The 15120-nt window shown below is 51.9% G+C and overlaps 6 protein-coding genes across 6 annotated transcripts; 1 reads left to right on the forward strand and 5 right to left on the reverse strand.

The window, feature by feature from the left end:
- Nucleotides 1-1173: 1173 nt before the first annotated feature.
- Nucleotides 1174-2837, reverse strand: GGS23DRAFT_618388 (alpha/beta-hydrolase). The gene has a single exon (XM_051520932.1). It carries the CDS (start codon nucleotides 2588-2590, stop codon nucleotides 1613-1615), a length of 978 nt encoding a protein of 325 aa, XP_051374050.1. The 5' UTR covers nucleotides 2591-2837; the 3' UTR covers nucleotides 1174-1612.
- Nucleotides 2838-7668: 4831 nt separating this feature from the next.
- On the reverse strand, nucleotides 7669-7966 carry GGS23DRAFT_594879 (uncharacterized protein; the record flags this gene model as incomplete). The annotated part of the gene is made up of 2 exons (XM_051518228.1): nucleotides 7669-7733; nucleotides 7789-7966. The coding sequence occupies 2 exons, from the start codon at nucleotides 7964-7966 to the stop codon at nucleotides 7669-7671; spliced, it is 243 nt and encodes an 80-aa protein (XP_051374051.1).
- An 846-nt stretch (nucleotides 7967-8812) lies between these two features.
- On the reverse strand, nucleotides 8813-10255 carry GGS23DRAFT_618392 (uncharacterized protein). The gene is made up of 5 exons (XM_051520933.1): nucleotides 9778-10255; nucleotides 9601-9726; nucleotides 9401-9522; nucleotides 9223-9333; nucleotides 8813-9170 (listed from the first exon to the last, which is right to left on the reverse strand). The coding sequence occupies exons 1-5, from the start codon at nucleotides 10004-10006 to the stop codon at nucleotides 8964-8966; spliced, it is 795 nt and encodes a 264-aa protein (XP_051374052.1). The 5' UTR covers nucleotides 10007-10255; the 3' UTR covers nucleotides 8813-8963.
- A 175-nt stretch (nucleotides 10256-10430) lies between these two features.
- GGS23DRAFT_422598 (uncharacterized protein) lies at nucleotides 10431-11114 on the forward strand. Its single transcript, XM_051513777.1, has 2 exons — nucleotides 10431-10830; nucleotides 10904-11114. Exons 1-2 carry the CDS (start codon nucleotides 10597-10599, stop codon nucleotides 11045-11047), a joined length of 378 nt encoding a protein of 125 aa, XP_051374053.1. The 5' UTR covers nucleotides 10431-10596; the 3' UTR covers nucleotides 11048-11114.
- On the reverse strand, nucleotides 10918-12645 carry GGS23DRAFT_618394 (uncharacterized protein; the record flags this gene model as incomplete). The annotated part of the gene is made up of 4 exons (XM_051520934.1): nucleotides 10918-11728; nucleotides 11815-12019; nucleotides 12053-12485; nucleotides 12578-12645. 4 exons carry the CDS (start codon nucleotides 12643-12645, stop codon nucleotides 11253-11255), a joined length of 1182 nt encoding a protein of 393 aa, XP_051374054.1. The 3' UTR covers nucleotides 10918-11252.
- Nucleotides 12646-13434: 789 nt separating this feature from the next.
- Nucleotides 13435-14704, reverse strand: GGS23DRAFT_558795 (uncharacterized protein). Its single transcript, XM_051515774.1, has 3 exons — nucleotides 14438-14704; nucleotides 14108-14377; nucleotides 13435-14049 (listed from the first exon to the last, which is right to left on the reverse strand). Exon 3 carries the CDS (start codon nucleotides 13981-13983, stop codon nucleotides 13537-13539), a length of 447 nt encoding a protein of 148 aa, XP_051374055.1. The 5' UTR covers nucleotides 13984-14049; nucleotides 14108-14377; nucleotides 14438-14704; the 3' UTR covers nucleotides 13435-13536.
- Nucleotides 14705-15120: the final 416 nt, after the last annotated feature.

Genomic DNA, 15120 nt, shown 5'->3' on the forward strand with positions numbered 1-15120 from the left:
GGCGATACTCATTGCGACCCGATTCCCAGTCTGTCGGTGACATCCGGCCAGGCCATAGACCTACGTAGCCAGTTGTAATAGGTGTGTCCAAAAGCGTCTACAGGCATCGGCATCTTTTAACGATACGCTGCTCGGATATCACGGGTTACGAACACGAGCTAGATCACGCTCGTGGAAGCCATCTTCTAATACGTAGTATTATATGCAGGAAAGATTACGTCGAACCCTTTTTCAGCCGTCATATTTTTTCCTTTCCGGTCTATCTCTCCCTATTCCGACCCACGTAGGCTGGGTTAAGGTATAGGTAAGACTTTGCCTACGTAGACAGCCTCCGGGGGAAGAGTATGATGACGAAACGTCTTCGCTTACTACCCTTCACCGCCAATAATCTTAGACAACGTAAGATCGTTTCAAGACATTCTACCTGGAGCTTACTGGAGGCCAATAATCACGGCCACGTCTGTAATTCCGGTCCTAGCCCACTATTATAAGCATCTATCTAGCTCCGCAGTAAACCTAGGACGGGAGAACGCAACGCGGTGCCGCAGTCTCGGGTTAGTGAGCGGAATCCGGAGATGAGGTGTCAAGACGACGTGCCGGGATCTTGGGAGCAAAGAGCTATCCGTCTAACACGTTTACCAGTACTCGAAGCTGCCACCCCACCGAAATTCCACCCACTTGGACGATCTCTCCGGGCCCGCGCAAAGTCCTTGATAGTGGCGCTGTGGCGATCTAAATGTAGAATATCGTATACTACTAGCCAATAGGGTTAATAACCTCACTTCAGAATCCTTAAACCCATGATCGATGGCTGCCCACTCATACACCTGTGAACACGTACGTAGAGCGGCATCGCCGAGATTCCCCCGTGCTAGGCTTGATGGCAACTGCGGCGGCTTGGGGCGTCGAGACGTGGACCTAACTAACCCTAGATAACAATCCCGAGGAGCAAGCCGAGTGAATCGGGAGATATCACAGGCTGGAGGGCGTGGCGATAAGACCTAAGACATACTCTACAGAGGGCTTTACCTCCTCCGTTGGACCCTGCAGGAGGCGCACCTGCACACTCGGGGTCTCCGACATGGTGTTATCGACAGGATGGGCGCCACGAGGGGCAGGGCTAGTCTAGAGCATAGCGAAAAGGCGCAAGATGCGTCGAACGACGTAGATAGAGTGATAGGGCGTTTCGTCTATCCCTAGCATAGGCCGGCCGAGGGACCAACTAGAGCGGTTAGAACCTGCTCTTTCATGCATGTACGGCGGCGTTCAGCTCGCTCAGAACTCTTCCTCCGTCTCTAGCACATGGAGGCACGGTCGGGAGAGGCTTCTTATGGCCGATATACCCCTACAGGGCCAGGCGGTACCTTTACATGATCTTACGGAGCCAGGTAGTACCTCTGCATGATACTGCGTACAACTTAGGGGTAATTCGAAGATATGGTGATATTTTCCTTCTTTTCTCCTCTTGCATTTCTCCGTCTCCGTTGCGCAATGCTCCACTTCAACTGTTATCAACTACCTACCAGCAACCTGGTCTCAGAACCTAACTCTCCCGATCCGCACGACGAGCCCCTATCTGCCTATCTCCGCGAGGTCCCCCTACCTCCCTCTCTCAGCTCTTCCTCTCGACGGACCCGAGCTCGGGCAGTCCCGCGAGCGCCTCCCGCGCCTCCTCCCACGCCGCGTCGCCGTCGTACAGCGCGCTGCGCAGGTAGGCCCAGGTGAGGCGCTGGACGGCGGCGAGGCGCTCGGGGCTCTCGTCGGCGGCCTCGGCGGCGTCCCAGCCGCTGACGCCGCCGAGCGCGTGGCCGGCGCCGCGCAGCCAGAGCAGGTCCTTGGGGCCGGGCGCGCGCGCGTACGGGTCCGCGTGCCAGGCGGCGCCGCGCGTCGTCAGGCGCGGGCTCGCGTCGTCCGTGCCGCACACCACCAGCGCCGGCGCGCGCATGCCGCCGAAGTCGGGCCCGTAGAAGGGCAGCACCGCGCGCCCCGTCGCCGACAGGTCGCCGTCGCCGCCCGCCCCCGTCCCCGCCAGCACCACGCCCGCGCGTATCCGCGCGTCGCGCGCCCCGCCCGCCGCCCCCGTCCGCGGGTCCGCGTTCCGCGCCCCCAACGCCACGCACACGGTCCACCCACCGAGCGAGTGGCCTGCGGCGGCGACGCGCCTACGGTCGAGGCGCCCGCGCAGCGCCGGCACCGCGGCCTCGACCGCGTCGAGGTGGTCGAGCACTCGGCTGAGGTCCTGCGCCCGGTCCTGCCAGTAGAACTCGCTGCCGGCGGGCGGGTCCGGCAGCCGCAGGGACAGCGAGGACAGGTGCGTGGGCTGCACGACGGCGAAGCCGTGCGCGGCCCAGAACTCGGCCAGCGGCGTGTAGCCCTCGAGCGAGTTGAGGTGGTTGCTGAAGCCCTGGCCGTGCGAGAGCAGGATGATGGGGAGCGCGTCGCCGATCGCGGGAAACGTCACCTTCAGCTCCAGGTCGACGGGACGCCCTGGGATGGGGATCACGATCGGGCTGAAGGTCACCACGGGGGTTGCAGGACCGACGGGGATGTTCTTGGCGGCCCCGATGAGGGCGTGGTCGCGGAATCGCATGGTGGTTGTGGATGGAGGTATGAGGGATCTCTAAGGAAGTCTCGTGCTTCTTACGTCGGGCCTAATGTGTGCATTATATTCGGCTTACTTCCGGTTGAAGACAGTAATATAGATATTTATACGCATAGGTGTATATTTACGCACGACGCCATCGAGGGACGGTCTTAACGATGGCCGCAGACGGCTTTAAGCCGATACCCGAGTTACAATAGGCTACCAGATGGAGTAGCATTGGCAGTATACTCACATAATCAGTTCCTAAGACGAGGTGTTATTATGTTAAAATGTTGCGAGATGTGGTGACGCGGCGACAACAGCGGAAAAGGAGTTTCGGCGGATTTTACGGACCTCGGACTCGGTGTACGACAAGTTGTCCGAGCTGAACTGACCCTAGTACTAGCAGCGGAAAATCTGGGGAAACCCTCGACGGCTACATACCTACGCCAAGAATAGAGGAATCAACATACTAGCAGTGATAAGTAAGAAAAGAGTAGAAATCGTTGCCGAAGAACTCCCGTGAAACGACCGTTCTAACCCTCTCATCCTCTTCCTCACAGGGTTTACTCATAAAAGTGCGCCAGACTGCCTAGGAACCATCACGCGGGAGAGAATTAAGAGGCTCTAATATTCGGTAACCCTGTCCGTAGACAACGTTTCACGCAGCGGTTGATCGTTGTATAATGCCTTATCTGTTTGGAATCTTTCTTTCCCACGCCGGATTGGTGTCCCGTAACATCGGGCTTACACACTACAAGTAATGATACCTTCTCAGGATCGACTAGTGCGCCGTATCCTTGGCCATGCAACAATGTGCTGGCGCCCGCCGACTACTCCTCTATGCTTGCCCGATCGTACGCTGTTTATTCGCATTAGTAACTAACAAAGGAAGATTCCTAATTCGTGCTTACAATCAGTTACATATTATTAGTAATCATGCTTGGAACGGAAGGGAACGCGAGGATTTGCTGCTATGGTCCTGATATGATATTACATCGCCGAGCCATCAGATCATTTTCTAACTAACTCCGACCACCGCCTAGTATGATCAGCGAGAAACTGGTTCGGAACGGGGTCGGTGGCGCCCAAGGGGAAGTTAGAAACCCGTCTCGAGCGTTGTTACATTAACCCTGTGCAAATGTTCAGATATTAAGAGGTATACGCGGGTAAGGAGCGAAGCCGTGATGAGCCGTGATGAGCCGTGAGGAATCCGTCTCCTGGAGACGTGGGCGGTCACAAGTCCCGAGAAAAGTGTTTTTGATATCCCTCACATCGCAGCTCCCGGTCCCGGTCCCGTACAAAGCTGTCGTGGCGCACTACCAGTGCCAGCTATTCGGACTGGCGCCAAAAGGGGCGAGGAGACCGTCCTTGTGCGTACTGACGGCCCCGGTGGCAAGACTGAACAACGGGAAAGGAAAACCCGTGCGAAAGGCTATAAGCGTTGTCGACGTTGTAGGTACATTTCGCATTTCGAATCGGTCGATTATCCAGTCTTGAGGCGCCGGGGCGCTGCATCCATCGCAACGCGTCTCGAGGGCTTTTAGCCGAGTCTCGTTTCGAGAAGCCGTCAAACGGTCCGCGTACTCGAAGAATCAGGCCTTCCCATCCTCACAACGTGTCGACGAGCCCGGGGTCGAGAACATCTGGAGCGCCCAAGGGGAGAGATGGCGACGGAACTACCAGGACTCCCCATCCCCCCAACCCATCCCAGATTCCGCCAACTTCTTCTTCCTCCAACACCAGGCCATGATTGCTAGATCTCTCTGGAGCACTTAAGCGAAAAGCCCTGGAAACAGAAGAAGGTAGCGAAGCGGTACGATAACGTGGCATGAAATGCGTCCAGAATAGGAGAGAAATCTATCGAGAAATGCGTGACCTGAGGAATCTGAAAAAGCCACGCGGCTCAGAGTGTTTCCTCATCGCCGAGGGCACCGTTCTCGGCCGCGTCCCCGAGGCGTCCCCGCGTATCACTGATGGTATTATATCGGGCGACTGCCTTTCTATCCTCGCTTGGAACAGGATTGTCTTTTCCTGTACTGACGGGACCGCGGACGAGGGAGAGCGATGATTCCGAGGCTATGTTCACGCGGTCGGTGTCGCCGGGTCTGGAAAGGCTTATCGGGCGGGGATCTCGCTATGTCGAGGTAGGTAGGCGATACCTATCGTATACGTTCGCTTCGGGTGCTCTGTGCCTATTATTCTGCGACACAAATTCGACAAGATCTACAAGCTTATAAGTGAGGCGTATGTCTATGGGAGGATGGGCGGGGAGACATTGGTCGGAATGGATCTCGATGTTGTTCGGGCGTAAGCTGCCGAGTTCTTGATATTACGGAATTTTTCAGGCCTTCGCCGTCTGCTGACTGATGATTTTTCGTGCGAATTGGTTCGTTAGAAATTTGATGTACTTGTACACCAGAGCGAATGCTATTACGTCATGGCAGGGTTTTGTGAGGGGTATCGATAATCCTCGCTCCTCCATCGTATCTGAACGCATTCTATCAGCATCTATCGGTAACTGTATCAATGATGGCGGAAACGGCCATATCGCTATCGTGCTGCGGCGAGACTTTCAAAGAGACTCATGCCTTACGGCAGCACAAAACGAAACGTCGTACACGGACAGCGCCGGCCCTACCCGACCTCCGTCCAGGCCAGACCAGAACGATACCAACGATACCCAAGCTATACCCGCCCTCGATCAAAGACACCTCTCATCCTCGAGCTGGAGGCAGTCCTTGTCATAATACATGATGTCATGGATATAGCACTTCTAGGTGAGTTTATGAAAGCCCGTGACCGTCACCTATCGAGTTAGGAACGCAACCTCGGCCCCGCAGGCCAAGAAGATCTTGTCCCTAGTCTTGCTATCCCCAGGCACGATTCCTGTGTATCCTTCAGTGCCGAGATAGGCCTTGGCCTCGGGGCATCAGCCTCACGAAGGCGGCGGCCGTTTGATAGGTAACCTGTTATAGATTCACCATGTGTCAGCCAGGGCTTCCAAAGACATAGCTGGGGAAGATGGTGAGGTTTTACCCCGATACCCTATGGTATATTCGAGTGAAATGAATCCCCGCTAATAAAACTTCCAACGATCTCTGTAGAGACCTATTCCCGGGTCGTTCAAGGCGTCATATACGTGTGCGAGCATCTAAACATTGCTGATCGGCGTCGTGCCAGCGACGGCCATGAGTTTTGTCTGTATAGACCTGGGTATATATGGCCACATTTTAGCATGCATTTTGAGTCTTCTGTATCATCGAACACGCGTCCCCAAAACCGACAACGAGAATTTCGCCTTCCATCCTAAGAACTGAACACTTACTACTTTAGCCTGAGCCTCCTTGAGCTTCCCTGAGCTTCCCTAAGCTGGCCTGAGCCGGTGGTGAACCAGCCTTCGCCGGGGGCCCTAGATTTCGTCCCCCACAGCAAGGAGTTGCTGCGGATCAAGAGTGGGAACAACGTTCCAGCCGGCTTCGCCACCCAACTCTGAGCAACCGACCGACTCTCTCCCTCTCTCTCTGTCTCTCTCTATAGGTATATATATATCTTACAACTTTGGCTGCTCCTAACATCATTGATTTCTTTCGCAATACCGTACGATCGATTTCCAGTACTCCCCATTTTCGATCTCCCTGAAGTCGTGTCAGCTCACATGACTAAGTCAAGTTGGGGTTGGGCATCAAGATCAATGGGCTAAACACAGAGCTTGATTCAATCTCCTCAATCTCGTCTATTCCTCGCGAATTAAATTTTCTGATGGCTTCAGACGTTCGAACTCCCAAACACAACTCAAGGATTTGGCGGCCTCAACTTCGACGATGAAGGCAACATAGTCACCGTTCAACTGACTTTATCCTCTGGGGGCCCCTACACGACCTACTCAGAAATTCTTACATCTCCCCTTGATGAGCAGTTGGCTAGATCTAACTCTCACACCATCATTCAAGGTTAGCGAACAAATGGACTATGTTCCGTTATTGGGCACTTCATTCGCAAGGATATTCGTACCTTATTCGCCCAAATCGATACAAGCCGCCGGACCCTCGTCCACGGCGACTTAAGTATGTAGCTGACGAATTAACCCATCTCGGTTGCAAGAGCTTTACTTACCTGTAAATAGCTCTCAATAACAACCTCTTCGGCAAGGACGCTTTCCGCATCACTGCGATTCTTGACTTTGATTGGGCTTGAATCGGCTGGGAAGGGGGTGAATGCCTTGCATCCTTTCATCGGCGCTATGCTTGATTACCTCCACCAGACGAGCCTGATGATCAACGAGCTGCCTTGCGAACTGCCCTCTTGAGGGGCTTCCCCGACCCTCTACCGCCAGCCTCGCCTGCAGCCGACTGGGAGCTCGCGAGAATATGGGACAAATAACTCGCCAAAGTTGGCGTAAACAGGCCAAGAACTATTGTTGGGACAGTGCACTCTCTACTGTGTACGCGGTCTTGGACCTGCTTTGCCCCGACACTCTTTGCAATCAAGTCATAGTCAAACAAAGACGTAAAGAAAACGTGGAGAAGGAGAAACGCGCTATTGGGGAACGTCTTTGAAAACTGCTCGAGAGGTCCGTCTCCGACATCTTGTAGCTGCTTCTTCGTTTCTTGTCTTCGGTTCGACTATGCCCTACGTGACGGGCCGTGGGATCTGCAATGAAGTTCGAAGTCGAAAGGTTCAGTAAGCGAGGGCGACCCATCAGTTCGTTACGCAAGCCTATGTCGGGTCCTGTCGACTACTTCTGCTAGTTAATGTGACAATAGGGAATGGCCGGTAAGGGGCACCGCGTAGATCGAAAAAGGGAGCTCAGGGAACAATACTGCCACTCTTGACCCTTACTATTACTATTTCCCTACGTAACTCCAGCTTCTTAGCAGGCATCTCCCGACCTTGTCTCTCCAGCTTCTGGCAACACAGGCCTACCGGTTCCAAGCGTGGTCGAAAGTCCATCGTTGTATATCCTCGAAATTTCGGCACATATGCACTATATCAAACCGGGCTATTGGCTGTGTGCCCTGACCTCCAGGATCTGTATACACAATGAGGTCAACGTCACTTTCGCACTGTCTTTTGGTCAGCCTTCATTCATTCGTGAGCAAGACGGGACTAACCATGATCTTTTGTCGTATAATATCGATGCAGTGGTCTAAAATAATGTTAAACAAGTTGTTGAGTTGATAAGACGGGCATGTTGTACTCACCTACATGATTGAAGATAGCATATTCACTGTCTTGGAACGCCATGAAATCAGGATAGTGGTTGCGAAATATGTACTTCCGGATCAGGTCCAAGCAGTGCAGTTGATGGAATACATCGACGGAAGCAAAGTATTTATCACCGAGTTTCTTTGCATTGTGAGTCGATTGCTTTAAAGACATCATGGCCTTTTCATCGATTAGAATCAGGCTGTCTGTGAGCGTTCCGGCTCTGTCAGCCAGAAAAGAATAGCAGTCACAGATCTGGATTGGATTGGGAGAATATGGAGAGGAAGCGAAGCTGCGAGGACTCACGATTCAGAATTCCCTCCCATGCCTGGTCCAGTTCAGGTCTTGGGAAGCCTTTAAAGATTGAATTGGAACCTGCACCTTCAAAGTTGGCGTGATCGAATACTTTCGGCGAGTACTGGACCATATTCCACAATGGAGCTAGACACATATATGAACATTGTAAATGCCTCTTACACTTGTTTGAGCTTACAATGGATTCTCTGGAAGCCTCTGCCTGGCGACTCATCACACACAGGCCACCGCATCTGCAGCGCAAGTGTGATGAACGTTAGGATAAGTAAAATACCATGAATCGTCCAATGTAACGGCTCGGAGAGGAAAGTTGAATGTTGATGACCCGAACATGTTGGAGAATGGCCATGCCTCTCATAATCGCCCGCATCAGAAACCCGAGAGTAGCGAAAATACATGTTTCAAGTCTTTCTTTCGCGTTGAAAGAAGATCTCGTGAACGAGGCGATTAAAGTAAAGTTGCTCAAAAGTCCCCCCTCTCGATTAAATGAGAGGATTACGAATACAGCCCTCATTACAAATACGGTTGAACCTGATAAGGGGGTACACGACTAGCTGCCGCATGTGCATGAAGCAGTCAATACGCGATAATATCTTGCGTGATTAGGCATCTAGGAGCTTGACAACGAGGTCTGGCCGTCTGCTTGCGCACGTTGGTAGCGCAAGAGAAACCATGACTACATGTCATGCAGATGGAAAAGCAGGAATAGTCAGACATGCGTCAACGCAATGGCTCGTCGAAAGAGCAGTAACCATTATGCGTGAGTCCTAAGGGAGCCAACAAGCCTCTCTCAACCAACTAGTAGGTCACACTGCAGCGCAACCAGGCCAACTCCAGAAATGCCGCAAGCAATCCCTCACGGCGAGTACACGTAGGAGCCCCAGCCGAGAGGGTCATCCTTTACATGTACGTCGAAGTCAACTTCAGCCGGGATCTGGCGCTGTAGAGCCCATCTCTGAATTGCCTCGAAGTCCCGACACCCGTGCAAAACCTCGGCTACAGCCTTGGCCCTGCCATTGGGAGTTTGGCGGGCAAATGTCAACACGGCAGTATCAGCGGAGCACTGTGTTTCCCCTTGTTAGAACCGTGGCGTATTCGGGCTTTGGCGGACTCACCATGATGCTCTGTCTAATATGGTCAACGCAGTGGTCAAGATGCTCAATACCCAACAAATCGTGCTTGTTGGTCATGTCAACCTCCCCATACAGACCACGCCGCACGAGATTCTAGTCTCGGTTAGCTCAAACCTCGGGGCTCCAGGGCTAGAAAGCCGAGGACGCGGGGAAACCTTACCAGGCAGTGTAGGAGATGGAAGACGGAAAGCTGCACGATGTAACCCCCCTCATTGTCAGGGACTGGCAAGGTCTTGTTGGGGAGCTGGCGGGCTTCGTGTGCCTTGACTCTGGAGATGCCAACTAATGCGCACATGAGGGAATGAGTCGGCTGAGGGGAAAAAATAATAAGTGTTTTCCAGCGGGAACAGGGGCACTTACAGTTGTAAAGGCTCTCCCACAGTTTGTTGTTCGTCTCCGACGGAGGTCCCTGGAATAGTGACTGCTGGATGCCGAAGCCACTAGAGAAGACCACGTCCACCCTTCTTAACGCAGATGAGGCCGGCGCTAACGCGTGTTATTCAGGCTAATGCTGGACTTCTGAGAAGGGACACTCACAGTAGGGCCCCTCGCTCACTCTGCTATTACGACTCGATGCAACAGCGAGGAAAACATTCAATAGAAGAGACAGAATTAGCCCAGCTAAGAGAATTATCTTCTGTAAACGAGTTCGTCGTTGGAGCGCTCTCTTGATATCCTTGGAGTCTTTGTCGAGCGTTGGCGTCAGATCCTCAAGAGGGTGGCTCTCCTGGACGTTGTCCAGGCGGCTATACCTGGGGTAAACCATTTTGGGGTAAAGTAAACGGGACTCTTAAATTGAAATTCTGCTGAAGAAAAGAAGAAGGCCGGCTAGTTGCCACTGGTCTCTCTTCATTGAAATATGCTTTTAAATAGACTTGACTCAGACTGAAGTCTTCAGTACTTGAGGAAGAAAAGTACCAACACACCAACTATCTACTAAGGACCACACAGTTAGTGATGTAATGGTTGACTTAGTCCCTCAACACACACATCCGGCACGTCCACATATTTCTAGAGAACCGAGAATAACCGCTTATCTGTCTGACGTAGCAAGTACAGGCGCTTTGTTCTTATAGGTTCAAATTAAGGCATATTACCACCGATGGTTTCTTGGCAAAAAATGGATGAGAAACCTGATCGCCCATAACTACCGGATAATGTGAGACAAATGTAACTTTTTATGCGGGACCAACGCAGTACCCCTGCGGCCTGTATTAGTTGAAGGCCCTTGTTGCAGTAATAACGAAGATTATAATAACCTGCCCTAATGAGATTGTCTGGGCGGGTCGGCTCCCTGAGCAGCACCTCTTATTTTCACCTCAAGATTATCAGGAAACCGGCTAGCCTTTTGTCGAAATGCGATTCTCAACAGCTGGTCTCGTTGCTCTCGTGGCCGCCGCCATGGGCACACCATTGCCATACAAGCCAAATACAGTTGACAGCGCCAACACTCGCAGCCTCTGGGTTACTAGCTACTCAAACAAGGCTGACGACTATGTTACGGTCGACGCCTCCAACACTTACCCCGAAAAGGCTGGCAGCGGTTCTGGCCCCCCAAAGAAGGGCGGCAAGCATGTTCTGGAGCGTCGGGTGTGTCCATATACCCTTTCTTTGATTGCTAGTCGACGCTCGATGTCCGCGTTGCTGACGACACTGATGATAGAACCCACATGGACCAGATTACTTGAAGCTTGATTATTCACCCATCTACCATGAACATCTCATTACCTTGACTTCTGGGAAAGTCATGTATCGAGACAGTCTAGGCGGTGTTCTGGGAGCCGTGACTCGCCTTCTCAATATCTAGGATGAAGCATAAGCAATGCCGCTACGGAAGGATCATGTATCTGAAAGGGGAGGGAAGCTTCAGGCCTGATTTTATCCAAATTGGCTGCAAAATATTTTCGTTGGCTTCCTTTGTAAGAGCAACTCTTCATACGCAAACGCAAATGTCTACCGCGATAGCCATCTTGACAGCATGTGAATCAAGCTGCTTTGCATGGAAGCACGGGTCATGCCCATCTAGCTAGATACCTATCCAGGCTTTTACTGATAGACCGGTGAATATTGTCGATATCCTCTGGCTTCCTGCTTTCTACCCAACGAGACATGAAGAAATACGGTAGCGACACGTCTTCGAGGAACCAATACAACGCGGCTAACTCCCCGCGGCCGTGAATAATATCGGCCGGTCTTAGGGGCCCTGCCCTATGTCTTTCCTCGTCCATCATCACAGCAACCGTCCAGTTCGCCCTTCCCTTGCCGTCGGGCTCTGATGGGACTTTCCCGCCGAATCCTTCGAGTAGACAGGTACGAAGCAGACCCTCGTCGCCGTCTTCGAAAGGACCTATAAGCAATGCACCAAAGGTCCTGAGTGAATAGAAATATTCATCAGCTGGACTGGTGACATGAGAAAAATCGAAATCGAGAAGTGCAGTGACGCGATTCGAACTTGGATTAAACAGCATATTGAACGTGTCTGGAGCACCTGCTCAGTATGTGCGTTAGAGTATTGCGGGATGTCGGTCTAGGCACTTACTGAAATCACCATGAATCAATGCTCGACGTCAACACATGAATCGCGTGTCTGCCGCACAATTCCATGAGGGGCAAAGTGTTCTAATCGTTCTCGACGACTGTTCTGGCGCCAGCCTTTCAGGCGATCTGATGTGTCCGACTCATCCAACAGCCTGCGTAGCATCCGGGCGTACATGTCAAGGAGAGTATCGAACGGGCCGCCGCACGGGATCGTTGTCGGGCCTGTGACAACATGGTCCGCCTCGTTAAACGATAGACTACCATATTCTTAAACAAAAACGGAAAGCTGATAGTTCTGTATGAGCTTATAGACGGGAACGACCTGGCGGACGACATCGCGCTGACTCTCCGGACCGAGGTCGCCGAACAACTTATCCAACTGAACGCCCTGTTTGTACTCCTGTACGATCCATTCCCGCCCTTCGGACGATGGGCTCCAGGCGTACACGCGAGGAACGAGATCCTCCCACTCTCCGGCTAAGGCATCTCGCATCAGACTCATGGCAGCCACCTCGTTTTGAACGCGAACATTTTCATTGACGAGCGCGTGTGGATTGGAGATGCGAATGACGGCGTCGGTTGCGTCGGCCGGAAGGGTCACGGTCCCTGGGCGGCGGTAATGAGAGGGGCGTGATACGGGCAGGCTGTCGGATACCGAGAGCTTTAGTCGGTAGACAAAATTGTTGGAATCGTGGCCGAGGCGGGAGCTTTCTAGGACCTGCTTAAATGGAGGTCAGGTCTAAGGTCAATGAGCCCAAAGGGAGAAGGATGGGAGGAACAATGTGCATGTCGGCCAAACTGCTCTCGCATCAGTTCGGCAATGAATGCCTTTCTCTCCTCGCCTTCTTGGCTCGCGCTCGAGGCCATTGGGGCAATAGGCTCTATCGCTATGCGTGTGCAAAGACTCGGTTCGTTTGCCTTTTAAGTAGATAATAGCTGAAGCTGGCACGTATGGCAGTTGACGATTTTTGATGAGACTGCCTCTCTGTTTGGGGCCAGGGTGAGCAGAGGTGAGCAGAGGTGAATTTGTCCAGAGCAAAATCTGCGGTGCCTTAGGTAAGCGTGACGGCTTCCCGATGTCTGGATTGAGGTCGTATTACAGCGGCTTTTACACCTGCTGCTATTGTTCAAAAAGATATGTCTAGTACCATATTCACGTCTTGTCCGCCCATCTCAGACCGCCGGTAATCTCTCCTCAAGGACAGTCTTGGTCTGCCCCCCATATAACTTCTCACGTAATTACGAAGCAGAATAATCCGGGCATTATTTTAGCTAGCTTTATTCTCTATAGGTATTAAGGAGATTAATTACGTGCCTTGCTCTAGTACTAGCTAGGGCCTTATAATAAGCATAGCCCATGATAAGATATATCGATTCCTAATAGTAATCTGCTGCTACCGGGCGTTGCCCCTCAATTAGTCCGTTTAACGTAGTGGTGCGGTGGATCTAGGCCACGTAGCCTTTTGGATGTGTATTTACATGGGTCTCGCACTCATATTTTCATCAGTTAGACTTAGACCAGTAGCCACCACGACCTACAGCTATTCACTCGTTTCTTACCATGCCTTTCTAGCCTCCTTCCTGCCATCCGTTTCTAGTCCTTTCCCAGCTGCCGTTTTCAGCTGGCGGATCAACCGACTACAGCTGTTTACAGCTGTGATCTAGTTCGATCGGCACTGGGCCAGTTGTTGGCAGTTGGGTAGCCGTTTTCGTGCCTCCATCACAGCGTGCCCACGCTGCTCCTGTTCATTACCCACCTCAAACAGCTGGTAATCTTTTTTGAAGGGCAGTCTTCGTTTGCCCTACATATAACTCTGAATTTCCCTTCGCAGTAGCAAAATAGAGATAGTGTCTCATCTCGTGTCCTGATAATCGTAACCCTCCGGTATCGTCAAGAACGGCATCTACTTGGAACCATTCGGTTAGTGGTGCTAGCTGCGCACCTTGTACAGCCAATAGTCTCATCTGGATTCTCAATAGCATTGATGTAGTACTCTGGCCTTGCGCAAGCTTCACGTCCACCCGATTCGTTGGGATAGTAAATTGGGGGTTTGCTGGATCAGCGCCGATGGCCTGCAAGTCACCTCGGTGTACGGACTGGATGTTCGATCCAGTGTCGTTACAAATTTCTATTGTTGTTTCTGGAGGGTTTTGAACGCCTGCGTAACTGGGAGGGACACGAATCGAAGCGACCATCTTATGCATTTGGTCGAAAATATCCACCGGGAACACGCCACACTAGGACGCATACTGATGTACGGCATCTCGTCCCTATAGGCATATATAGATTAGATTATATTCAGGAATAGACAATAATATGGTAACTTACTTGGTCAATACACTGGTCCTCCTTGTTCATCGCCGCGGTCTCAGAGAACCCTGTGTCACTGAACTGGCCGCGGCAGACCCATCTCACAGTCCCTCGAGGAGGTGGGGAGCCGCCATTCTCATAGTAGTTGATCAGGAACTCGTAGTTCCTTCTCTGCCCCAGGGTTATATGAGGATATTGTTGTAGGAAGGCCCGGTGAACCTTCAGCTTGTGCTTGGCCAGGCCCTCGTCCGTCTTCGAAAGAGTCAGAAATGGTCTGCTGACGCGCCTCTATATATATAGTTAGGGTATAAGAAGTGTTATGCTAGAGATGGTTATTAGTTTACTTACTTAATTTATCGCTACCAACGGTGGCAGCGCCTCCAGAGGTGCGTGAGGATTCGCCATCCTTACTGTGGGTGATATTTTCCCGAGTGGTGTTTATGTTTGAGTTGTATAGGTTTAGTAGGTTGAGTCAATTAGTATTAAGAAGCCAGTTTACTCTGGCTTCTGGTGTGGTGTTGGGGGTCTGGGGGCGGATGTGGTTTGTGCGAAGATGGGAATGAGAACCCGAAGAACATGACAACTCTTATATATACCGTGGTGGGCGGTGAGACATGGCAGGAAACAGCAACGTAAGCTAGATAGAATTACTCATAGTGGCGTCCGTTACTTTTGTTACGTGCTTTTGACTAATACCGACAAGACAAATATTAAGCAACTTGATTGTCGCCTTCAACTTCGACATGTCTCGCCATCCCTAGTTACGTAACCGCCCCAACGCATCTTCTCATGCGCCTCCTCCCCCGTCGTCACTGACGATGCGAACAGCTCTTTTACCTCGACTTACAGCTTCGATGTCGCCGCCAGTAGTCTAACATGGACAGGCAACTCCGTCTTTTGGCCGTACGGACCCAATATCGACCTAATACAGTCGTTGGCCATTAGTCATGCGCGGGGGTGTTACCACCTCTCCTCTAGTACAATGATTAGTGAAAGTAGAAATTTGACTCAATCACACACTTTTTCTTGTC

The sequence above is a fragment of the Durotheca rogersii genome (genome assembly GCF_024521655.1).
Source record: "Durotheca rogersii strain YMJ 92031201 chromosome Unknown GGS23scaffold_5, whole genome shotgun sequence".
NCBI lineage: Eukaryota > Fungi > Ascomycota > Sordariomycetes > Xylariales > Xylariaceae > Durotheca > Durotheca rogersii.